Source organism: Notolepis coatsorum, assembly GCF_963971535.1.
Source record: "Notolepis coatsorum genome assembly, chromosome: 14".
NCBI lineage: Eukaryota > Metazoa > Chordata > Actinopteri > Aulopiformes > Paralepididae > Notolepis > Notolepis coatsorum.
In genome coordinates, this window is record NC_140178.1 from 61,623,843 (window position 1) to 61,650,482 (window position 26,640).

At 44.8% G+C, this 26,640-nt stretch overlaps 1 protein-coding gene across 2 annotated transcripts in view; it reads right to left on the bottom strand.

Moving 5' to 3' along the window:
• The window catches only part of smg1 (SMG1 nonsense mediated mRNA decay associated PI3K related kinase), a 474,356-nt gene that overhangs the window by 61,514 nt on the left and 386,202 nt on the right, over window positions 1-26,640 (bottom strand). For both annotated transcript variants that reach the window (XM_084329910.1, XM_084329909.1), the window contains exons 47-55: window positions 23,967-24,139; window positions 23,429-23,708; window positions 19,046-19,318; window positions 16,797-17,037; window positions 14,283-14,509; window positions 12,749-12,908; window positions 5,923-6,112; window positions 5,115-5,404; window positions 3,064-3,273 (exon numbers count right to left, since the gene is read on the bottom strand). In XM_084329910.1, the coding sequence (XP_084186036.1) occupies window positions 3,064-3,273; window positions 5,115-5,404; window positions 5,923-6,112; window positions 12,749-12,908; window positions 14,283-14,509; window positions 16,797-17,037; window positions 19,046-19,318; window positions 23,429-23,708; window positions 23,967-24,139 (2,044 nt within the window). The remainder of the gene's footprint in view (window positions 1-3,063; window positions 3,274-5,114; window positions 5,405-5,922; window positions 6,113-12,748; window positions 12,909-14,282; window positions 14,510-16,796; window positions 17,038-19,045; window positions 19,319-23,428; window positions 23,709-23,966; window positions 24,140-26,640) is intronic.

Genomic DNA, 26,640 nt, shown 5'->3' on the forward strand with positions numbered 1-26,640 from the left:
AGGCTTATGTACATCATTATACCCCTCTCTGCCAGCTCTATTTGTCTATGGAGAAGTTCCCCTTCTTTGCAGGGCTATAACTTTTTAAATTGTATTGCTAAATTGACATTACTATGGCCCATTCAACGTCAATTATCTATCGTTCAGGACGTAGGAACGTTATACTTTTTCATTCACATATTCATACTAAAATATCTAAAGTATAAATATGTTTTTATCGTTTTCTGCAGCTTTCTCCAGAACGTGATTTATAGCCCTAAATGCATTATATTGATGATCAAATACAGTTTGATAGCGATCTGCGCGAGATAAAAAATGTCAAATGGACGTGCTTCTAGAAGTTACTACTTATCATCAGATGTTGACCGGATGGGGGGGGGGGGTCGTTTATAATTCCGTGGCCAACGTTAGATGATTCATCTAGTGTGGGTGATATGATCATTAGAGCAGTTTATATCGAACACGGTAAAAAAAAACACTGAAACTCACCGTAGCTTCCTCGTAGCGTTGGGCGATGAGCGTGGAGCAAACAGATTCCTATTATGGGATGTTGAAATATGCGATCCATCTCCAGGTTGTATAATAGTATATACGTCCAAATCATGTTGTTTATCGAGTTATTGGTAACGGATTGCTATCCATTGTGTCTAGCTCGAGTCCCGGGACTATTAGCGAGTGATCGGACCGAATTGGAATGAGCACCAGCTTCCGTTTCCGGTTTCCGGTTTGGGCGATCCGCCGATCGGCCACCAGATGGCGCTCTTGAACCGTTGGAGAGTTGAGAGGGGATCAACAGTAGATCTCAAGTCTCCGGGGGAGAAATATGATTGCGATCACAGATTTTTGAAATATTGATCTCAATGGCGTGTTACGGCGTCATTGGCAGAATTAGCATGGCGGGGAATGACGAGTTTAAGCGTCTCTGGCAGAGAAAGTGTTAATTTAAAAAGAAATTGGAGGCCCCTCGTCGTATTTTTTTCTTATTTTGGAGATCGATGTCATACTGTGACACTGAAATGAAAACATATTTCATCAACTAAAATATTTAGTAAAAAATATTTCATCAACTAAAATATACAGTACGTCACACCCTGCCGTCTGCAAGTGGCTAATCTTGAGTATTTTTTCTCCTCTTCATAAGAGTTTGAGGTTTTCCGTTTGAGGTAAAAACAGCAATAAAAAGTCAAAACTTGCATCTCCACATCCCAGCCCGACGCCTGAATACTTTTACCAACGGATTTCCAGTTCTGCGTTCTGCGCTCTGATTGGCCACTGACGTTTCTGGTAGCGCCAATCGTGTGACGCCTCTTTCTTTCACCGGTTAAGCTTAGGCACTCCTTCGAAGTTGGTTAAGGTTAGAGTTTGTCTTAGAGCAGGGCGATAGAACACCAGCCCTGATTCCATACTCTAACCTTAACCAACTTCGAAAGAGTCGCCTAAGAAACGTCAGTGGCCAATCAGATCGCACCAGAAACATCAGTGGCCAATCAGATCGCAGAACTGGAAATCCGTTGGTAAAAAAAGAATAGACGCAGCCCGACACAAATGAGGCAGATTGGGATCATTATTCATGACAGACAGCAGAGACCCACCGGTGCTGATAGCGGATATCATCGAGCTCCCCCTAGTGACTAGGGGCCTCCACTACACACTAGTAAAAAAAAATTAAAGAAATACGAAGAAAAAAATATATATATAATCAGATCCTCATCCAGCGTTTACTTTCACAGCATCTATAGTGACTACTAGTATCATCTCATCTCTTCTCTATCTATTTTTATTACATTTTTTGTATTGCAAATAAAAATATGATTGATTGTTTGATAATGAGGGGTGAGAGACGTTGAGTCTACGTGACACTGACGTCCAGGGGTCACTGTCAGGTCAGGTGACCACTGACCGCGAGAATTGCACTTGCAAGTTGATCAAGTAGGCTAAGACTCGAGTAGTACTGTATGATCATATGAGACTCAAAAAACATGGATAAAAAAGTTAAACAGTGGGAAAGCGGAGCTGCTAAGTTCAAATCTAAACCGGAAAGGGACAGAAAGAGCGCGTTACTTCGTCAAAGCATACCGACTATCTCTACTTTTTTCACCCCGTCAGGTAAGGAGGAGGATAGCCCCCTGGCTAGCACTAGTAGTAGCAGCAACGTTAAAGAGGCTGAGCCAGGCGCCGCGGGCAGAGGACGAGAATGCTAACGTTATTATTATTGATGCTAGCGACAGAGAAGAGGCAGCGGCAGCCTCTAGTTCAGCCGGCCCACCACCACCAGTGGCTGCCACCTGTTCGTATACGCCCGCCGCATCTCCACAGCCCAGCCCCAACACCAACACGAATGACTCTGACTCTGAGGCAGACCGCGATGATGACAGCCCGCCGCCGGCGGTGCTTGAACATGAAAACCAGGAGGATTGGTTGGACAATGTTACGGATCCAGCTTTTTTTTTCTTTTTTTTTAAGTGACATATAAAACGTGTATGTGTGTGGGGGGCGGGGAGGGGGGGGCCTCCACAAGAATCTGGCCCAGGGGCCTCTGAATTCTTAATCTGGTCTTGCTCACAGCTGACCGGTGGTCTTCCTGCAACAAGTCACGCCTTGTGGGACTTCAGAACGAGATGTCCTTTTCAGTGGCACAAGCAAGCACTTTGTGATTAAAAGAAATTAAATATAATTTAGCACCCTTAAAAACCACTCGAGTTCAGTTGAAACAGTGAGTACTCGAGTAATCAGTCTAAATGTTCACATGTCCACCCAGCCTCTCACCTGGAACATGTCCACCCAGCCTCTCACCTGGAACATGTCCACCCAGCCTCTCACCTGAAACATGTCCACCCAGCCTCTCACCTGAAACATGTCCACCCAGCCTCTCACCTGGTACATGTCCACCCAGCCTCTCACCTGGAACATGTCCACCCAGCCTCTCACCTGGAACATGTCCACCCAGCCTCTCACCTGGAACATGTCCACCCAGCCTCTCACCTGGAACATGTCCACCCAGCCTCTCACCTGGAACATGTCCACCCAGCCTCTCACCTGGAACATGTCCACCCAGCCTCTCACCTGGAACATGGCGATGTGTAGCTGGGTTCTCTGCAGGCTGACCTTGGCCGCCTCCAGGCTGCTGTCCAGCCTCCGCAGCAGGTCCAGCTTCTTCCAGGCTGTGTCATAGGAGGAGGCCAGCACCGTGGCCCTGTTCAGCAGCAGCTGGGAGACACGGCCGGCCGCCAGGCCCTGCTCCACAGACTTCTTGCACAGCTCGTCCAGAGACACCTGACACAGGAAGACAAGTGGAGGAGGAGAAAAAGGCGGCTTTCGCAGATTAACACTTTCACTAGAACACTACCAAATGGTTAACCCTTTCACTGCGACAATACAGAAGGTTAACCCTTTCACTGCCACACGACAGAAGGTTAACCCTTTCACTACCACTACATACGGTTAACCGTCTGTAGTGTGGTAGTGAAAGGTTAACCTTCTGTAGTGTGGTAGTGAAAGGTTTCAAGCAAAAAAAGAGAAAAGATTTCAAGCAACAGCTACCGGTAAGTGATATCTGCAATTTGTAAAACATGTTAAATTACTTGACAGCTGCTAAAGAACAAATAACAATAACAATGAAATTATGAGATTTCAGCACCACTGCACACATAATAACCATTGCTGCTGTTCTCTAATGCAGAATCAAGTTTAAATACTGAGACCAGTATTAACATGCAATCTGTATGCAGATATCTTATCTGGTTAATGAAAAATGCATGTTAACGCAGGGTGTAAATGCACACAGTATGCATTGCGATCAGAATGTGATCAGATCAGTCAGACCACTTCCAGGGGTAGTCTGGCTCACATTGTGATCAGATATTGGGCTGAGTCAGCCAGCTGTAAATGCAATCCGTACAGCTTGTTCACATTAGGGGAAATTTACCTGACAAGTCTCTAGCTTTCCATTGGGTCTGAAATAGTGATGGGAATTGAGGTTCTTTTGGCTCGGCTCACTAAAAAGAGCCGGCTCTTTCAGCTCCACAGATTTTTTGTTGCTTAAATAAATGTATTACGAAAAAGATGTCAAATGAATGACTAATGTAAAAAACATTAATTATATAAAATGTTTATTATTATTTATATAGCTTTATTTACATACTCAACATGAAGCAGAGTGCTACAAACATTTTTGTCTTTTTGCAAGCTCTGGGTTGTAACTTGTAGGTCTAGTTGGTTCCCTGCCTGGTTGTGGTGGTGTACTGGGTGATGCTGTAGAAATAATAGCAACAGCAGCAGAAACAGTTGCAGTAGACACACTGGCACCTTCATTAATAGCAGGTTCCCTTGCTTGTCTTTAATTTTCCAATTGCTAATTGTACTGCTTTTCCTGCTGTCACTCATTTCCTCACCTTTCCAACGTGTTGTCTCTGTCTGTCGTGCTAGTGCATGTACTCTCTCTCTGTGTTCTCTCTCGTCTCCCTCCCGCCTCCTGTTCATGTGCACTGCGCTGTGTGTGTCTGTAACCCTTCCCATCCCCCTTTCTGCTCAGCGTGGACACACAGACCCCACCACACATATAATTGACCAATCACGTGTGGCTTTAAAAAACAACAACAAAAAAACACAAAATATCAGCTCCCAATCAGGAGCCGGCTCCTGTCGTTGACTTCAAAGTGCCGGCTCTAAGAGCCGTTTCGTTCGCGACCGACACATCGCTAGTTTGAACGCAGCACACCAGCAGAAATCATAGTCAATATAACTTACCATGGTGATGCTTTGGAGCATGGGGCTTAACGTTATCAAAAGTTTAGGTTCATGGAATGCAAGGATTGTTTACAGTGCAGTGCCAGGAATTCATTACGGGGTTAGAGACAAGACACCATCACCATGGGAAATCAAATTGTTAAAACTTTTGCCTGAAGATGCAGATCGCATGTTAATACCATGTGTAAATGGGGTCTTTTGACTCCAAAATTACAGAAAATCTTGACTGAGAACTTTAATCCCTGGGCTTTATGTGGAGCAGAAGGTAAATAAACTTCTCTTCCTGTCTATATAACGACACTACATACGTTCCCCCCCTCCCCCATCTCTAATAAGCACCGGTTGGCTACACGGAGCATCAGTCTCACCTTGCTCTCGGCTCCAAAGTCCTTGGCCTCCACCTGTGCAACCAGGTCCAGTCCCAGAGAGGACAGGGTGCTACAGAGAGCCAGGCCCAGTGCCTGGGTGGGCAGCCCCATCAGCATCTGACGCACAAACTCTGCCGTAAAGGTCTTTATGGGCCGTGTCATCTGTTCCTCACTCACTACGGCCACCCCGGGCCCTGCAGACAACCCAGCGGAGCCCCGGTACAGAGGCTTTCCCAGACCCACCGGCCCATTGGAGGGAGATGGCTCCTCGGACGCTGGAGGACAGGTGCCTGGGGGACAGAGGAGAGTGTAGGAGAGCAGAGGAGAGGAGAAGAGGAAAGCAGAGAAGAGCAGATGAGAAGAGAGCAGAGCAGCAGAGGAGAGCAGAGGAGAGAAAAGAGAAGAAGAGATGAGGGAAGGAAAGGAGAAGAGAGCAGAGGAGGGCAGAGCAGGAGAGGAGAAGAGAGCAGAGGAGAGCACAGCAGATAAAAAGGGGGTTAGTTAAGAGTTGAGAAAAGCTGGACCTCAACTGCTTCATTATTCAAACACATGTCCAATATTCTAAATGTTGACAGTGGATTTAGTTTGTTGCTGTCCGCCAGTCAGTGTGAAAAGCTTAATCGGAAATAGTGACGATTATCTATTTTTCTTCCCGCCCGACGCCACTCTGCTGTTCGCTTGCTCACATCACTTTTTATCACTGTATGTTAGGAATGTGTGTGTTAAGGACACAATTGTCATCCCATTGTCACACAGAGGGATGATAAACGATAAATATCTGTATCGCCCGGTTTGGGGGGCACATTACCGGAGAGCGTCTGTGAGAAGGAGGCACAGAGCCTGAAGAAGTCTCTGATGGTCTGGAGCCTCTTGAGGAAGAACACCTCCTCCAGGACCTGGCGCTGGGACAGGCTGTCAAAAAAGTGCACCTGGGCGGCACGCGCCTCCCGGATCACGTCCACCTTCCGCCATGCTGACAGCACCTCCATGGAGCTCAGCTGGGTACCGGGAAACAGGAGAGGGTTGAGCTTCGACATTAAAATACTGCACAGTATAACATGCAATAAAAAAAATTATTAAAATTTTACAGAACTTAAAGTGTATACAATGGAGCATTTTACCACTAGTTGGTGAATACACAGTAGTAGAAAAGGGGTCCCTGAAAATTATTTACAATTTGTTCTTCCAGCACACGCACAAGGATAAATGAGTGACTTAGAAGACAAAAGTACATTGGAGTTGTGTAAGCATGCCCTTGTGCTTCAAATTGATTGGTCCCCCTCAAAATCAAACAAGCTAACAAAGGTTGTTGGAGTCATTACAATCTTGCCAAAACTCAATGAACTTGACATCTCCACGCGTGGCCCATATTGTTGAATAAATTAATCGAAACAGGAACATAGAGTTATTCCTCTATTTCAGCGGCTCTCAAACAACGGGTCACGCAAGTTGCATTGGCAAAAAAATAAAAAAAATAAATTGAGAGAAAAACTGACGGAACTCAGATTGAGTTTTCCATCTGGAAGCCGTTTCTATTTGCCATGTCTCGCCCCTTCATCAACGGAGGCCGACACAGTATTCCAATACACATCTCACTACATCCTGCGCATCGCGGAGACCATGTCTCGTCTTGTGTGTGTAACCTTGACACTCGCCATGGATAGGTTTGTTGTCAGAATCGCAGAGAGAGAAGAGGCGCACATTTTCCTTGCAGACAAAAACAACCCATTGGCAGAGAAATGTGCTGATAATGAATGGCTGGCAAAGCTGGCATATCTACAGTAGCATATCTACAGTATTTTTTTTACCCAATTCTGAATTGTGCAAAACTTTCTGCATTTATGAAAAATTCCTCTCTGCCAAGATGACGCAGTTTTGACACCTTTTCGTCAGCTCCGACCTAGGGGTCTAGCTGAAGAGCTTCTCCTCCTCAGAATATTTTTTTTTGTTACATAATGTAAAATTACAGATTCATACCTTCAAAATAAGCCATCAATTGTCAAATTTGAGCCGATAGTTTTCAATCAATGTCCTATCAAACATTCTGGTAAAATCCTAACTACATTCCAGGATAGGACTTGAAAATGATCCAAGTTCATTCAGCTATCTGATGAAAGAACTACACTCCCAGAATTCAATGTGATCAATGTCACTAGAACAATTCACACCTGGAGCAAATGCCCAGTCGTTCCTTTGTTATTCCAGTGAATGGACCCAGCAGGAGGCCTAGCCCTAGAGTGACACACAAGCTAGATAGCATAATTATTATACCAACACAGGGCTTTTCTGCATCATCATGCAAAACTGTTTACAGTATAGTGTATTTTAGAGAGAGAGAGAGAGAGAGAGAGAGAGAGAGAGAGAGAGAGAGAGAGAGAGAGAGAGAGAGAGAGAGAGAGAGAGAGAGAGAGAGAGAAAGAGAGAAAGAGAGAAAGAGAGAGAGAGAGAGAGAGAGAGAGAGAGAGAGAGAAAGAGAGAGAGAGAGAGAGAGAGAGAGAGAGAGAGAGAGAGAGAGAAAGAAAGAAAGAAAGAAAGAAAGAAAGAAAGAAAGAAAGAAAGAAAGAAAGAAAGAAAGAAAGAAAGAAAGAATTATTATTATTAAATAGAATAATTTTCTATAGGCTTGCCGTGGTAGTCAGTGATACTGGTGTCATTCTGTGTTCAGGCATCGATACTTATTGAAAAAAATGCTCATATCCTGATGGTGCCCCTAGCATCCTTCTTTTTGAGAGCATTCAACTCTGTGCGGGGGCATTCTTTTCTGTCAACTCTGTACGTTCCACATGCTCCGACACCCAGGCTATGCAGATACATAACACATATCATAACTACCTACCTCATCCTATAGTCTATCTATATATTACAGTTTACATACCTGTATGATAGCCATGTACAATAATACTATTATACTGTATATACCATATATATCCGATCCGATATATCCCTAAGGGGGATATCCCTATATCCCTATATCGGATATCCCTAAAACTGTTGGATATATCTGCATATAACCATGTTCACATACCTGTATGAATACCTGTATCAATATTAGTATAATCTGTATATATCCCATACCTACTCTTACTAGTTATACCACTGGTCAGTATGGCTTACAACGATAGTATATTTATACCTGTATCACTGTACATAATTACATACTTATATATTACATACATAATTATACTGTACATACATCAGTTTAGCATTATTACTCAGTAGCCTGTAATATCACATTTAATCACCTATACATTGTATATTGATAATGCACTTTACTGTTACATTTGCACTCAGTTATTTTTGTTGTACTGTAGTTGCGCTGTGCAATGACAAAAAATCGGAATGTAATCGAATCATGCAGTGGGCATGATGGTTATACACGTATCAACACGCACGCACAAACACACACACATCTGAACGGATTAAAATTAGTAGTTGGCTTGTTCGGCTGCGTGACAGGGGGCTTGACGAGAGCATATACCCTATAAATATGTACAGCAACAATTAGCGGCTGAATAGGACTAAGTATTCACTGTGAGAAAGAAAAGAAAGCATCTGCATTTTCAATGCAAATTCAATATGATGAGAGAGAGAGAGAGAGAGAGAGAGAGAGAGAGAGAGAGAGAGAGAGAGCACTTGTCATTTGAATTGATGTTCTCTCTGAATGTAACATCCATAACGCTGGAATTGCCCACTACTGAGCGCTCCTTTCTATTTCTCTCACGGCAGAGGTTGAAAAATAACAAAGAGAGAGCTGTCATCACGTAGCCCGCGTTGTTACAGAGCTGGTCCACGCTGCTATTATGAAATGACCCGAAATGTATGTAAGCTTGTCAAATAAAGCCCATTTGAATTGAGAGAGAGAGAGCGAGTGTGTGTGTGTGTATGTAAGCTTTTTTTTTTTTTATCTGAGAGAATGTCCGCGAATGTCCTCAGACTCCTCACGCAGGAGAAACGACTGCAAAAAGTCGAGGTGGATAATAAGCAAGAGATAATTCATACATATTGTTACGAAGGATCAGATTAAACCGAATATATGTATTTATTGATTGATATATATTGCATAATATTTGTATATCGTTTGATATCCCTTGTGTATTCCTTGTACCTATACACGGAATATCCCTTTAACCTAGTACAGACCATAATATTTCGTTCTCCTATTGGACAGCGGTCCCCTAGGCGCCACTGCCATACCCCCAGGGTCTAGTTCAAAGTCACCGTCAAAGACATGCCTAGGCATGAACGGCTCTGCGCAAGGATACGAGACAGGAATAGGGCTGGTACTAGTTTGTTCACCTAACGTATAAATACGGCGCAGGTGAATACAGAAGTTAAGTTACCCAATAAGTTGAAGCCTCACCCACGATACAACGTGCGGTGAAGTATGGCCTGTTTGGCCCCAAATAGAGCATTGAGACCGCGTGCGAATTGATAGCTGAAGTATCAGAGTTTAACGCTGTACCGTCAAGTTCGACTTATTCTATTAATTCAGTAATAGTCTATTTATGTATAGTGTATCGTGCGGCTACCGTTCTACAGTGACCAGCATTACCAACGCTTCCTCGCACCAGCTAGTGTGCTTATCCAGGCTGGGCTGCTTACCCTGGCGCTTTCACCCGAGGAGCCCTAGACGAGGACCGTGTGGACATGTACACTGGATAATCTACCCGACGACTACATAGCCCTTTTCGGCTGGATTATATTTGCTTTGGTCCTGTAATTGATGGAGCGGAGAATCGCCTACACCCACAATTGTGTGGGATTTACCCTGTGAGGAGCAACGTCGAGCCCGCCTCTCAGAAGCCTGAGGCTGGCTAACTTTCTTCCATGCGGAGCTGCATGCCACGGAGAACAGCTGTTATTCGTCTGCGGATCAAGAGATTATTGCACCGTCTCCTGTACTTGGAGTCTCTCTATTCATCGTTGACCCAGACTCTACTACCGACAAATCCTCTCCCCTTGCTGGCTTACAACCGGAGGGACCCTACCAGTATCTCCCGCTGCCTTACTAGAGTACCATAGATATAATTCCTAAGATTCAGGTTGTATTAATTATCTCCTGCGTAATATGAGAATGGACATACATTATTGATTTGCTTACGCACATTCTTTTGCCTTATAAGCGCACCCTACGTAAAGTATTGTTATATATACTATCATTGCTGCTAATAAATATTCTTAAACCCAGTTTTGTGTGGAACCGTGTCATTGTGGGAAGTGTTCATCATCATATACCTGTGTACTGTATGGCCAGTAGTAATGTACATAAGACAGTAGTGGTTTAATGATACCATACTTATTAATACAGTCAGGGAATTGTACCCCTCAGTTACACATATTATGAAAAGCCAATCTGTTTAGAATTTGGATGGGGGGGTAGGCTCAGATACCTCTCAGTCTCATGCCTCTGCGGGGTCTAACACCTATTCACAGCGCACACACCGCTATTGTGTGTGTGCGCGCATCCATGTATGTGCGTTTCGTGACTCGCTGTAGTTTTCCTCGCAAACGGAGATAATTACAATCATACCATCTAGCAAGAATTAAACGTATTTACAAGTCGTATACATTACATGTCAAAGCACTAGAAATGGTCATTTTTCTATTTTTATCGATTTCTGAAAAGATGTACTTTTTGAGCATTTAGAAGCCATTCTAATTCTTTTGTTCTCCGCCGACGGGTTCAAAAAGGAGAAGCTCTTCAGCTTAGACCTATGGGTTAAGAGAACAGCAAACAGCCCCTTTGAAGCTCTGTAGCTCAAAACTGGCTATTGTGTCATCATCTTTGTTAATAAGACAGATTGAAAAGTATCCGTCCAATTTGTACAAGTGATGGCTTATTTTGAAGGTATGAACCTGGACTTTCATATCATGTAAAAATAAATTAATTGAAGATTGCTTAAGACCCTATTCTCTGTGCCTGGTCACATATTGTCTGACATTGTTGCTGGCTACTGTAATGCGCACAAAAAAGAATATCAATATTCCATGAAAGAATAGTTTTACTATGGAATAACAATACATAGTGACCAATGTTCCCTCTAACGTGCGTGCACATGTCCAAACGCTCCCGCGCACATCTGAAATCTGTCGCGCACAGAAACGTTTGTGTAAAAAAATAAAAGACGTTTCTTAAAAAACACCAGTCAGCTTGGATGCACGTACTTGCATGATAATTCTCTCGCTCTCTCTCTCTCTCGAAACGCAGTGCGGCTTACTTGCGTCGCACGTAATGAAAGTCTCTTTCGAAACGCAGTGCACGCTTACTTGCGTCACACGTAATGAAAGTCTCTTTCGCTCTCTCTCTCTCCCGAAACACAGTGCGCGCTTGCGTTGCGCGTAATGAAAGTATTTATCTCTCTCCCTCTTCCTCGCTCTCTCGAAAAACGCAGTGTGCCTTACTTGCGTCACGTGTATGAGTCTCTCGCTCTGTCTCAAGTAGCCAAACTTAAGACAGAGAGACTACACTATAAAAACCAACTGGATATTTGGATAGAGTGTGTATGTGTATGTGTGCAGGGGCGTAGCTGGGGGGGGGGGGGGGGGGGTAGCTTAGGATGATTCCAAGGGCCCAGCACTGAGGGGGGGGCCCAAAAAAAAGTTTTTTTTTTTTTTTTACTAGACATCACTCGGGTGTATTATTGATGCTCTCATTGATACTATGTTTGTTTCTGAAGTGTGTGTGTGTGTGTGTGTGTGTGTGTGTGTGTGTGTGTGTGTGTGTGTGTGTGTGAGATATATAGAGAGAGAGGGGGGGCTTTGGTAGACTATTGCATTGGTCCATTCATTGAAGATGAACGCAATGCGACATCCTTTACTAGGCTCACCCACCAACAGTGCAGGTGCTGAACTGCTGATCCGAATGTATAGGTAAAAACCATATTATGCGTTTTCATCAATAAAAGAATTGCCAAAATATTTCCGCTCGCGCGCGCTCGCATTCACTGGGGGCCTACAAATACATTCTTTCATGGGGCCCAGAATCTGGAGCTACACCCCTGTATGTGTGTACGTGTGTGTGTGTGATTTTTGGCTGGTGAAAATGCTGACTGGCTAGTGACTTTGGAAAACCACTAGCCACAGTGGCTGGTGAGCTAAAATGTTAATGTCAAGCCCTGTGTACAACCACTGGAGAACTGAGAAGGACAGACGGGAAAAATAACAGAATAACTAAGACCAGACCAGAGGAGTCTGGAAACAAGTAACTTTTTTCTGATGTGTATCTGACTAACAGAGAAAGGAGGAATGAAGCAGAGGGGAAGGTGAGAGGTTTAGAGAGGGATAGAGGGAGAAAGGGAGGGAGAGAGGGGGGGAGAGAGAAGAGCGAGAGAGGGAGGGAGGACTTTGCTCCATCATCAATGGTCAAATAAATATTTGATTACGGAATATAATATGCCTTTTTGTATTATTTCCGTGTATCAGCAAAATATATAGATTTTTATGTTAGACATTGAGGGAAATTAAGATTCTCACAAACTGCCGCTTATCAACTAACCGGTTAATCGGCAGGTGACTTATGTTGCTCAGTAGTTGCTGATGTTTGCTCAGACAGATTTATTTTTTGAGGGAACATTGATAGTGACTGACATTATCATGGGTTCCTATAAAGAGTGGAGGCCAAGTAGGTGCTCTACCTTCTCAGTGAGCTGTCCGAAGGCGGGCTCCAGCTGAGCGAACATGCCGTCAAAGGCCACCAGCAGCATCTGTCCGGCAGACATCTTGGGCGTGTCCTGTACCGGCCCATCCTCCATGTTGCGAGGCTGGATCAGCTCAGAGTACTGGGCACGCAGCATCCTGGCCACACAAAACCCAGCATAAATACATAGGGTTGGGTACCGTTCATATTTGAACCGATACCGGTACCTGGGAATTGATATCGGTACCCGACTGTATCCTTTTTCTATACTTTCATTATAACATTTTTATTTCTGTTGTAAAACTAAACTAAAGTCTAAACTTCTCAATTTCAACATTGTTATCACACCACACAAACTAAAACCCCTCCCTACCTCCCTCTCCCAAAACGTTCCTACAACAATTTCTTTTATGTTGCATGATCATGTACACATTTATTATGTATTATTATTTTTTAAGTTTAAATATCAACATTATCTGGCCATCCTCAGTAAATACTATCAAACTCCTCTGACACACACACAGACACAGAATGGCTTATAGCAGACTTAATGATTTTAGAATATTTCAGCTAATGAAATGAAATGTTTATTATCAGCAACTATCCAGTTCGTTTTTATATTAAAATGTTTGTTAGACGCATTGGACCCGTTGCTTGTGGTGGTCTGTGTCCATTATGAAATAACAATTGCGGGTTATTGAACGTCCACACTGGTCTGTGTATTATTAAATGACAATTGTGAGTCATTGAAGGTCCTTGCTGGTCCGTGTCTATTATGAAATAACAATTGAGAGTTATTGAAGGTCCTCACTGGTCTGTGTCTATTACGAAATGACAATTGAGCGTCATTGAAGGTCTGCACTGTCTGTGTCTATAATGAAATGACAATTGCGCATCATTGTAGGTCTGCGCTGGTCTGTGTCTATAATGAAATTACAATTGCGACTTGCGAGTCATTGTAGGTCCGCGCTGGTCTGTGCCTATTATGAAATGATAATTGCGAGTCATTATAGGTCCGCGCTGGTCTGTGCCTATTATGAAATAATAATTGCGAGTCATTATAGGTCCGCACTGGTCTGTGCCTATTATGAAATGACAATAGCAACTTGCAAGTCATTGTAGGTCCAGGCTGGTCTGTGTCTATTTTGAAATTACAATTGCGCATCATTGTAGGTCCGCGCTGGTCTGTGTCTATAATGAAATGACAATTGCAACTCAATTACCTATCCCTACAAATACATAACCCAAACAGAGACCCAGACCTTTTACTATTGGCAAATAATATTAACAATGCTTATTTACAAATATGCAGTCTCTCAAAGACATTACATATACATACAATGGCTCAAAAGCCAAAAACCTGTGTAAGTGCTTCCTGGGTGGAATAAAATACATTTAAATCAGACGGGCTTCTTAAAAATGGGTGGGGTATGAAACAGCGTTTTAGAAAAGTATATAAAATCACATTTATAATAATAATAATTATTATCCATTTAACAACCCCCACTACAGCCTGTGTTGCCCTGATGTACCTGGTGATGTGGAGGCACTGTGTGTGTCCATCCTGGTCCAGGCCCATGGCGGTAGAGCGCAGGCTGTCATGGAGGCCGTCCGCCAGCCCCTCCAGGCCCAGGCCGTCCGAGCACTGCTCCACCAGCTGCTCCAGCTCGGCCAGCATAGTCTCCAGTGTGGGCTCCGCCTTCAGCATGCAGCGCAGAGCCTCCGGGAAGATGATCTGACGGAAGTTGGTGTTCAGCTCCTGCCAGGAGAAGAGAGCGATGGGATTGAGGAGTCTGATGAAAAGGCTTGGGTTCAAAGCTTGTGAAGGAGGAAATGTTTCCCCACTGTACATTAGGATGAACAGGTTGCATCCCTGGCTGTGGGAAGAAAACGTTATTTTGATTTATAAAAAGGTGGCCAGGCAGACTGAATGAGGAACAAGTGCCACAAACATGCTCTTCATTTGATTAAATGTATACTGCTTTTACAGACACAATGTCATCGTTTGGTTGCTTGGCCATTGCCATTTTGACCCATTGCAATAAGGGTTGGGTATTGAGAAGAACCGAGTGGCACTGGTTCCAACATGGTTGGTATGACGTGGATTCAACCATGAGCAACCAACTGACCACAGAGATTGCGAGGATCTAGCGACAGGGAAAAAGAAGAGCGAGCCTATGTCCTCCTCACAGATGTGGACTCCCAGGAATTTGAAGCTGGAGACACGCTCGACCTCCGTCCCGTTGATGTGGACGGGGCATGCACGCTGGCTCTAGTCTTTCTGAAGTCTACGATCAGCTCCTTGGTTTTCTTGATGTTGAGGTTGTTGTCAGCGCACCACACTGCCAGGTGCTGGACCTCCTCCCTATAGGCCGACTCATTGTTGTTTTTGATGAGGCCCACATCTGCAAACTTGATAATGGTGTTGGTGCCATATATGAGTGCAGTCGTGAGTGAAGAGGGAGTAGAGAAGGGGGCTCAGCACACAGCCTGTAGCACTGAGGAGATAAGTGTCCTCTGTGCTCCAGTTCTCACGGTAGGCAAATTGGTGACTGTCCAGTGAGGGTGAAAGGCCAGATTTGAGATGAGCCAGGACCAGCCTCTCGAAGCACTTCATGATAAAGGGGGCGGGTGCAACAGGACGGAAGTCATTAAGGCTTGAGGCAGAAGAGTGTTTCGGCACTGGCACGATGGAGGTGGATTTAAAGCACGCTGGGACAACTGCCTGGGCTATTGGCAGGTTGAAGATGTTGGTCAAGATCTCAGTCAGCTGCTCAGTGAAGTTCCTGAGCACACGGCCGGGGATGCCATCAGGGCCAGCCGCCTTACATGCAGTAGTCCTGCTCAGTGCGGTCCACACGTCAGTGGGGGAAGAGAGTGAGGGGTTGGAGGATGGCAGGGAGGGTAGCCTTGGTGGGTGTCTCCTGGTTGTCCCTTTAGCTAGTAGAGCTCTTTTAGTTAGCTGAGCACTTTTAGCTAGCAGAGCTATTGTCTGAAAAGAAAGTGGTATCAGGTAGGGGTGGGACGATACATCGATCTAATTATCAATGATCCAATAGGATCGATGCAACGTAAAAAGATCGGTTCATATCGATACTCTTATTTTGAAAATCCCGTGGCAAGTCTCATTACACCCAAGTGCAGCTCCGGTAGCTGGATTCGTGCAAGACCATCACGCGAGATGTGAAAACAAACCATCTGGCAGTAGCATGTGAAACGCCCATGTGTGTAGATGTTACAGCAGGGCTCCAGAGTGCGCCTATTTGGTCGCATTTTGCAACCCGAAATAAGTCCCTGGTTTTTCCCCCCGCAATGGGTCCAATGCATCCAACATGCTTTGCATCCTCGCCATTCCTGTATGACCACGTTGCGTTAAAAACCTAAACTAACATTAGGTGCTTACGCTAACTAATGTCTTCATTACGACTCGGCTAGACTATTGCAATGCGTTGTATGTTGGCATAGAGCAGTTGCTGCTCCGTCGCCTACAATTGGTCCAAAATGCGGCTGCTCGTCTTCTCACCAGCACCAAAATGCGTGACCACATTACACCAGTCCTGGCTTAACTCCATTGGCTCCCCGTCCGTCTCCGTATTAATTTTAAATGACTGCTGACTGTTTTTAAAGCTCTAAATGGGCTGGCTCCATTGTACCTCGCTGAGCTCCTGCACCACCACACCCCATCCAGAGCCCTAAGGTCTGCTGACCAGCTGCTGCTGGAGGTGCCCAGGACCAGGCTCAAAACCAGGGGGGACAGAGCCTTTGCTGCTGCAGCCCCTCAGCTCTGGAACAGCCTCCCCCACCGCTGACCAGTATGACTTACTACCATAGTGTTTTCATACCTATATCACTGTACATGCATCTGATTATCATTATTACTCAGTAGTACTCATTTATATATACACTCCAGTTTAATCATTGTACATTGTATATTGCTATTGCACTTGACTGCTACATTTGCACTCTGGTTAGATGTCAACTTCTTTTCGTTGTGCTGTATTATGACAATCAATTTGAATAGAATCTAACCCCGCCTCCACCCATACCTGCAGGCAGGTGTAGACGCCATTGGCCAGGTAGACGGCCTGGATGGTGTGGGCGGGCGCGGGCAGGTCCAGGTCATGGTGGTGCGCGGGGGGCTGACAGCGCTGCAGAAGCTGGGCCAGGGCACTGACGTTACCGCTCATACTGCACAGCTCCTCCAGGAACCATGCGCCGTCACGCCATGTCAGCTCAGCTAGCTGCTCACCCGCGCTGGCAGCAGCCCCTTCCATCACCAGGTTACGCCTGGAGAGAGAGAGAGAGAGAGAGAGAGAGAGAGAGAGAGAGAGAGAGAGAGAGAGAGAGAGAAAGAGAGGTGGGGGGGGGGGGAAGGAGAGAAGAGGTAGGGAAGGGGAGGGAGAGAGAGATAGAGGAGAGAGAACAGAAGAGGTAGGGAAGGGGGGGGGGGGGGAGAGAGAGAAAAAAAGACATGCATACATAAAGTGTTAGATGGGTAAATATTAGGGATGTCCGATATTATCGGCCGATATTGGCATTAAAATGTGATATCGGAAATTATCGGTATCGGTTTAAAAAAAATATATATTTATTTAACCTTTATTTACCCAGGCAAGCAAGTACCGTAATTCCTCTAATAGTAACCCCGGCTTGTATTTGTTTCAACTGTAGCGGGTACCAGGCTTGTATTAGGAGGAGGCCTGTATAAGAGGGAGGCCTATATTTCAAATTTTCAAACGGATCATAATGAATAAATCAACATTTTGTGTCAGTTTGAACCCAGTAAAATGTACTGGGTTCATTTATTGAAACCAAGTACTGTATGAAATAGTAAACAGTGCAATTACAGGTGGTCACTGGTCATTTCAACGTTTTCAAAGTGAAATCAAGTAACTAGCTCAGTATGCAGCTCAGTATATTAGTAACCCGGCTTGTATTAGGAGGCCGGCTTATAATTGCTTAGCTCAAGAGCGCACCCGGCCATTAATAGAGACCCGGCTTGTATTTGAGACCCGGTTACTATTAGAGGAATTACGGTAAGAACAAATAAAAAAAAATGTATCCACTTTTGATCCAGGTTATCCAATTCTTCCCTCCCTCTTGAACGTTGCTAGACTATGCCTCCCACTGGTCGGCTGTAGTGAGGACAGAAGCCTTGCATCACGTGTCCCCTCCGGTACACGAGGAGGCAGCCTGTCGCATCTTTTCACCGCAGCAGCTCGAACTCTCAGTGGCGAGGAGTAACGCGTGGGAGGCTCACGCTTCCCCCGCTACTTCCTGCTTCCGCCGCACCGGCGTCACCAAACAGACCTGTAGGAGTCGCTGTCCACAACGTCCAATCCCCACCCACCGGCTTTCCCACCGACTAACACTTGCCAATTGTGTTAGTATGAACGACCGGCCAGCCGGTAGCAACGCCGAGAGCTGGGCTCGAACCCAGCGTCTCCTGCGTTAGTGGCGAGCGCCTTGCCCACTGCGCCAATCAGCCGCCCTAAGTAAGAACAAATTCTGATTTTATTTATTGTCAAAAGTATGCATAATGTTGTGTTAATTCCACAACAAGAGATATGTAATGTTAATTACCGGTACCTGAAATTATTCCGTTTTTTGGGGGGGAAACCCTGCATATATCGGTATCGGTTGATATCGGAAATTAAGAGTTGGACAATATCGGTATATCGGTAAAAAAGCCAATATCGAACATCCCTAGTAAATATGTTTCACACTTTGCCTGTCAGCAGTCAAAATCAGTTGCTGAGCAACAGTTGGGAGCAGCTTTATCTAGTTTCAACTGATCAACATGCCTCCATTAGCAGTTTTATCTTAGCTAGCTTCAACTGACCCAACTACTCTCTAGCAGAAATTACGCACGCACTTCCGATCTCTGCTCTATACTCTGCTACTATACACCTCAGTTAATTCCACAATATTGTATTCACTGTACATCACTATTGTGAACAAACATCAATTTTTTTTTCTTTTTTTTTAAACTTTTTTTTTTTTTAGCGTTTATCGCTTTTTCTGGTCAAGCATGACCAACAGAAACAGGTTGAATAGGATATAGATCGGGGAAAGACACTGAGAAAATACGGCGAGTCCGGGAGTCGAACTCGTGTACCCCAGATCCGTGACGCGCACGGTTGTCCCCGACGCCGAAATAGCGCCGAGATACGCGGTGAGCTACTGGAGCTCCCCGAACAAACACCCATTTAAAGTCATGAATTGACTACAAAAGCGTATTTGCACATGTGTGTAACATCCACACACACGGTACTGACCCCGCCCCATTACCAACCTAGTAAGTGTGCAGAGGGCAGAGGTGATGATCCCAGCCAGGCTAAGCGAGCCAGGCTCACCGTTCTCCCGCAGGAAGACGGCGATGCAGCGCTCAATCTCCTGCAGCTGCTCCTCGCAGGCGTGCGCCGTGGTGCCCTCCGCCTTGAGGCGCTCGGCCTGGCGCAGCACGCGCCCGTTGATGTCGGCCGCCTGGTGCTGTAGGGCCAGCTCCACGCTGGAGAGGAACTGACAGGTGGCCGGTGGTGGCTGTGGGGCAAACAGCACCTCGTACCTGGGGTTAGTGGTGGAGCAGAGAAAGTATCATGAGCACATCATTATATTATGCAGTGGTTCCCAAACTATGGGGCGCGCAAACTACGGGATGGAGGAAGAAAAAAGGACATTGTAAAAGCGGTTATCTTACTATGAGAACAAAAGTGACCTCTATTTTTGGTTCTTATTTTGGTTCCTCTTTGGGCAAAGATGTTTGACAGTGGAACATCGTCCAACTCAAGTATAGTATATGTGATGTGACAATATACGATTCAAATACTATTATGTGTTCTTTAGTGCAACTTGAACAAAGTGTTACCAGAAGCAGACCAGTCACATTTGTATTCCTATTATCAAAATGATTCAAATTGAGCACCATGTCGACTGAAACACGGTACATTTCCTTTTGATCCTGGTGCCCAAATGGTACTTTAGGAACTTTACGACAGTTAAAAAATTGTGCATGTCCAAAATGAATGTTGCAGGCATATCCCTACTAGTTTCAAGTTTCTTTAATAGTTGTCATACAGAAGTACAGAATACTTTTATACAAAATGCTTCTTACTGTTACGCTCCAGAGACTGTGCTAGACAAGATAAGTATGAAATAAAATAAAGTAGCATGTAAAAAGAAGTAAAAATAGAGGTCACAGTGTTCAGTATAGACATATGTACAATGTTCGATGCAGACTAGAAGTAACTGAGTTACCATACAATATACAATATACTATGAAATATACTAATATACAATACTATATAGTGCAAAGCAGAAATGGGATGAGGTACAATTTAGGTACAATTTACAGTAAGGTGTACAAGTTGTAGTGCAAATCCTTTACCAATAAATATAAAGTGTGTTTAGGTGATCTAAAGTGTGGAGAGTGGGTGCTGCAATGTGTCGTTTGTTTAAAGTGAGTGTGTGCGTGTGGATGTGTGTGCTGTGTGCATTTGATGGTTGTTGCATAGTGTTTATTGTTCGTTGAGCAGCCTGATGGCCTGGGGATAGAAGCTTCTTCTGAGTCTTTCTGTGCTCGCCTTGAGACTCCGGTATCGCTTGCCTGACCGCAGCAGTTCAAAGAGGCAGTTGTTCGGGTGGCTGGAGTCCTTGATGATTCTCTTAGCCATGCCCCTGCACCGCTTGTTGTAAATGTTCTGGAGGGTGGGAAGCCCCCCTCCAATTGTGCGTTCCGCTGAACGTGTCACTCTTTGTAGTCTGCTTCGGTCTTGTGCAGTGCTATTCCCAAACCAGGAGGTGATGTTGCCAGTCAGGATGCTCTCTATTGTACATGAGTAGAAGTTCTTAAGGATCTTCTGACTGACTTGGAACTTCCTTAGGCGCCTGAGGAAGTAGAGGCGTTGTCGTGCCTTCTTCACAACACTGTCAATGTGTGTGGTCCATGTCAGGTCCTCGGATATGTGGGCTCTGAGGTACTTGAAACTGTTCACTCTCTCAACCGGTGCCCCGTCGATGCTGAGGGGGCTGTAGTCCTTGACCCCCGACCTCCTAAAGTCCACAATCATCTCCTTTGTTTTGCTGACGTTCAGGGAGAGTCTGTTCTCCTGGCACCATCCCGCCAGGACCTTGACCTCTTCCAGGTAGGCCCTCTCGTCGTTTGCAGAGATCAGGCCCACCACTACTGTCTCGTCAGCAAATTTGATGATTGTGTTGTTGCTCCGCTGAGCCACACAGTCATGTGTGTACAGGGAGTAGAGGAGGGGACTCAGAACACAGCCCTGTGGGGCTCCTATGTTGAGGGTGATGGATGAGGAGGTGCAGTTGCCTGCTCTCACCACCTGGGGTCTGCCTGTCAGGAAGTCCAAGACCCACTGGCAGAGGTCATAGTTCAAGCCCAGGTCCCTGAGCTTGGCAATGAGTTTGGAGGAGACTATGGTATTGAATGCTGAGCTGTAGTCGATGAATAGCATTCTCACATAGTTCCCCTGCCTCTTGTCCAGGTGTAATGCTGCTGTGTGCAGCACATGGGCTATGGCGTCCTCCGTGGACCTGTTGGGGCGGTATGCAAATTGCTATACTATTGGTTTTGATAGTTTATCAGTGAGCTGGATGCAATCCTACCTTGAGGGGTGAGAACAGATGGTGGAGGTAAATGGTACTCTATCCCCCCCCCCCCTCACAGTGAGCTGTGGTGTTCCACAAGGAAGCATACTAGGACCGCTACTGTTCCTAATTTATGCAAATGACATGTCGTCAGCTTGTGACTGCAACTTGTTCTTGTTCGCGGACGACTCAGCCCTGCTGGTCTCTGACAAGAACAAGTTACAGGTTGAAAAAAACCCTCAGCTCAGAACTCGGCAGAATCTGCACCTGGCTCGCTGATAACAAACTATCATTACACCTGGGTAAAACAGAGTCCATTCTCTTCGGATCAAATAACAAACTCAGCAAGACCGACGGCTTCTCAGTTACAATGGGTGACAATATTGTCACAAGGAAAGATGAAATTACATACCTAGGTTCCATCCTAGAGGCAAATCTTTCCTGTGACAAAATGGCATCCAAGGTAATAAAAAAAAGTCACCCAACGAACTAGATTCTTGTACCGGATCTCCTCTCTGGTAAACAAGAATACCCTGAAGACTCTGGCAGGAGGACTCATTCAAGGGTACTACGACTATGCTTGCACCTCATGGTACCAAAGCACCCCAAAGGCGCTAAAAACAAGATTACAAACATCACAAAACAAACTGGTCAGACTTCTACTTGACCTTACCCCTAGAACCCACCTCACCCCTGCCCACTTTGCCTAGGTTGTCAGAGTACAGCAACTTGCAATGGGCCTGGTCTACAAGATACACTATACGACTAAGGTACCCATGTACATGTCAAAATACTTGCCAAAGGTCAGTGAATACCACGACCACAACACCAGAGGAAGCTCAACAAATCATGTTAAACCCATATTCGGCTCAAACAAGGGACTAAACACGTTTCGCAATTATGCCACATCAATGTGGAACGCCCTACCCAAAGCTGTAAAGGAATGTGAATCCCTACCCACATTCAAAACCGCTCTTAAAGAGCACCTACGGGAGGCTGCAATTCGAAACTGGCCACCGTAAATGTCCAAACCCCGCCACCCCCTCCTAATAGACAGTCTCCTCCCCACCGCATGTATATATTCTCTCCCCACCGTATGTATATTTCTCTCCCACCCACCCACCCCCTCCTAATGTACAGACTCCTCCCCACCGTATGTATATTTCTCTCCCACCCACCCCCTCCTAATGTACAGTCCCCTCCCCATCATAATATACTCCGTCAGGATCTATGGGTAACAGTACTGTATATTTGCATATCGTATATGTTACAAATGTAACAGTACTAAATACCTGTATGTCATGTATGTCCCTATGCCATAAATGTCATGTATGTTGTGTATGTCATAAATGTCACTATGAATTGAAAATGGGGGACCCTGATATACATTTACATTACATTTACATTTAGTCATTTAGCTGACGCTTTTATCCAAAGCGACTTACAAGTTCTGTGCGACAAGACAGCAAGAAGGGTATAACTCCAATTTGATGATTGTGTTGTTGCTCCGCTGAGCCACACAGTCATGTGTGTACAGGGAGTAGAGGAGGGGACTCAGAACACAGCCCTGTATAAACAAGACAAACGTCTTTCTCTGGTCTGCATCGCCTTAACAATTGTGTGTATTGAGCCGTACTGTATTGTACCCATTCTGCAATCTTTTAAATAAAGTTTTCATTCAGTTTTCATTCATTCATACTTCCCATTTCCCCACGTGGAATGAACCTGATTGGATAAATGACACACTGGTGCTCTAGTGCGACATCTAGTGGCTTAATGTTATCGATAGCACCTTATCTAAACAAGCAAACCCTGAATTTCCAATTTAAAGCTAGTTTTGGAAAGAAACATGAGAAAAGTGCTCTGTAACTTTCCCGACCACTAAAGGCTGATTGATGGTCATTATGCATAAGGTGTGGCACCCAAATGAGTTACTCCAAAATTCATTTAGTGATTGGGTCTGTGCAACAATGAGCATGTTGACACTGGTACCACTCTGTACCCAACCCTAGTTACACTCCTAATGAAAGGAAAGTTAGGAGTAAAAGCCTTATCCGTGGCTGGGACTCACTGCCTGTAGATGTGCTGGCAGTGCTCCCCTGTCATGTCATGGAGCAGTTCCTCCATCCAGGCCTTCCACTGGTGGGCCCTGTGGCGCAGCAGAGTGGCACGCGGGTACAGCAGGGCCACAGTGGCGTAGCTGTGCAGCTGCTCCAGGCAGCCTCGTAGAGCCCCGCGACGCTGCTGCAGCAGGGAGCCCACCTCCGCCTCCAGGCCCTCACACTGGCTAATCAGGTGGGCCTGACCAGCGTTCTGCAGGAAGGCGGTGGCTGGCACGTAGCTTGGAGGACCTGTGGGGTTGGACAAGAGGGTATGAGTAGGGCTGTTAAATATATATATCAATACACCTTCCATGTCAATATTCACACCAATCTGTAAAATTGCTATTTAGAAACATGATGCAATGGACTAATAACTTTGAATTGATCCATCTCAAACTATGTGCCCTTTCCTTGACCCTCCAATGATAACTGTCACTTTCCTCTGTCCTCCGTATACGGTAACTAAAATTAGAAAGGGCTCCCCAGGCTCTCTCCTGTGGCTCTCACCCAGGTCGATAGGGCTGCTAATGTCCTGCAGCAGGCTGGCCAGCTGGGTGGCCTCCAGGCTGGAGAAGGCTGCCTGATGCTGGGAGATCCACTGGTCCAGGTCAGACAGCTTGCTCTGGATGGCCTCCTGCACTGTGCGCTGCCGGGACTGAAGCTGGGTGTGCTCCGAGTACCTGTGGGACAGACGGGCAGATGGAAGAGGCAGTTAGCATGTATTGCGAAACTAAGCCGTCTTCCGTTGCATGAGAAACAAATAAATAAATCAATTTGAGTGCTCTGAAATATTCTCTATCAGTTTCCCTTATTTGCAAAACTTAAATACGACTTGTAAATGTGTTAATTATTGTTAACTTGTCCGGCTGTATCATTTCCGTCCCCGTTTAAAGAACTACAGTTGTGTCGGAGGGGCTGAGTACTTTCAGTCTCAGGTGTCGGAGACAGACGCGCAGAAATGACAGCTACCAAATCTTTTCGGAGACAATGGACCCAGTAGCTCAGGGGTGGCCAACCAGTCAGAGACTAAGAGCCACAAAAATTACTGTGGTACCACAAAGAGCCACACCATATACCAGCGTTTCTCAACTTTTTTTTCAGTCACGGCACCCTTCATGTGTTTATAGGTCTCACCCTCTGGCCTCTGAAGTTGCTAATGTCTTTTTTATTTGGGCCTCACAGGGTTAAAAGTACCCTGTGAGACCCACGGTTGCAAAATTACAAAATCACTTTTAGCCATTTAAAAAAATAATGTTTATTTAAAAAATGTTAAAGGGGAACTATTTTACTATTTCTTTCACTATTTGGGCACTTTTACACAATTCCTGTGAGTCTATGGAACACCTAGGTTTTTTTTTTTTTTTAAATGCATTGTTTTGTATTTCTAATCAAGTACTAAAAAACGCATTTTTCTACCTCAAGATCTTAAGCCGTTTTGAGGCTGGGCTCCAACCACTGTGTGGCCTGGTGCCAACTGCCACATCAACTGCCACATTATTATGCAGCTGAGAAATATCTGACATCACAGATATGCACATTTTCAGATGACTCAGTTCAGTGAGGGTGAATATTGTGAGAGGAGAATTGGAAGAATTCGCCAATATGAGAATTAGAGACGTATCCTATTAATATAAGTCCACATCAGTGATGCCACAGATTACTTGTAAAAGTAATCCGATTACTGATTATTGATTACTCCTTTAAAAAGTAATCCAAGTTACTTTACTGATTACTTGATTATCAGAGTAACTTAGTTACTTTGAAAGTAACTAGGTTACGAAGTCGTCGTCGTTCCCCCAACCGTTTTTTTTAAACGCTTTATTGAAAGTGCATAAATTGTTTTTAACTTGTTTCTCTGCACATAACGTAAATTGTTAAACTAGTGCTTCAGCTTCTGTACCATCAAGTATGGTAAAGCAACAGTCTATGATGCTCACAGCATTAGAGCAGCCAGCCAGTGGTTTTACAAAACCAGTGTATCCATTCACATCTAACAAATGCAGGCTGAACTATTCAATTATATCAACTGTAACTATTAAATTGTTTTTATAAATGTCTCTCTATAAACATACAATCAGTCTCTCTTTAACATGTAAATTAACTGTAAATCTGGCAAATAAGAGCTTTTGCTCTGCCACCATCAAATATACATTAATCAAAAGGGAAAGAAACAATCTCTCTCTTTTGCTGTTTGGCTGGCCTCCGAGTCCTCCTGTACCTGAATGAATGAATGAATGAAAACTTTATTTAACAGATTGCAGAATGGGTACAATATACAGTACGGCTCAATACACACAATTGTTAAGGGGATGCAGACCAGAGAAAGACGTTTGTCTTGTTTACATCAGGGTCCCCCATTTTCAATTCATAGTCGAAGCGTCGGCTAGTGTTGTGATTCCAGATGCTTTCAATGCAATTGGATGTGCTGTTTTTAGCGGTAGACAGTATTTTGTTTCCTCCGCATATGAACGTGAAGTAGTGACTGACGAGCGTTTTGGGATGAAAGTCTGAACAGAAACTCACTTTTAATTTTGCCAAGCGTTTTGGGGTGGAATTCTCCGACGACGGAGCCCTGCTGTCACACGATTGGCGCATATGTCACATGACGTGCTGTGAAGACCCGCCCTACTCTGCCTCTGATTCGCAGACTGTGGATGGGGAATGTGATTGTACCAAAGCAGAGTCACTCACAGACAGAGTGTCCAGTCACGCCGCGGCCCGCGGGACACATTCTTGTGTAACCCTTTCACTGCCACACTACGTCACTCCCAAAAGAAAAACAGCTCAAAATGTATTTTTGACTGTCGAAAACGAAATAAAATACTGCATTCCGCCTGCATTATGAATTTATGATGAGATAGTAACGAAATAGTAATGCACAGCCACTTGGACAAGTAACTGCAATCAGATTACTGGCTTTTAAAGATTAACGCGTTAGATTACTATTTTCGGGGGAAAGTAATCAGATTACAATAACGCGTTACTTAGTAACGCGTTACCGGCATCACTGGTCTAAGAAACAATGGTAAACACTGAAAAAAGCCATTTATAAGATAGTTCCCCTTTAAGCACATGTATAGTCAATTGGTCCTGTTGTTCAGCCTCACAATGCTATTTGATAGTAAATGTGTTTATATGTCCCACCCTCTGGCCTCTGAAGTTGCTAATTTCTTTTTAATTT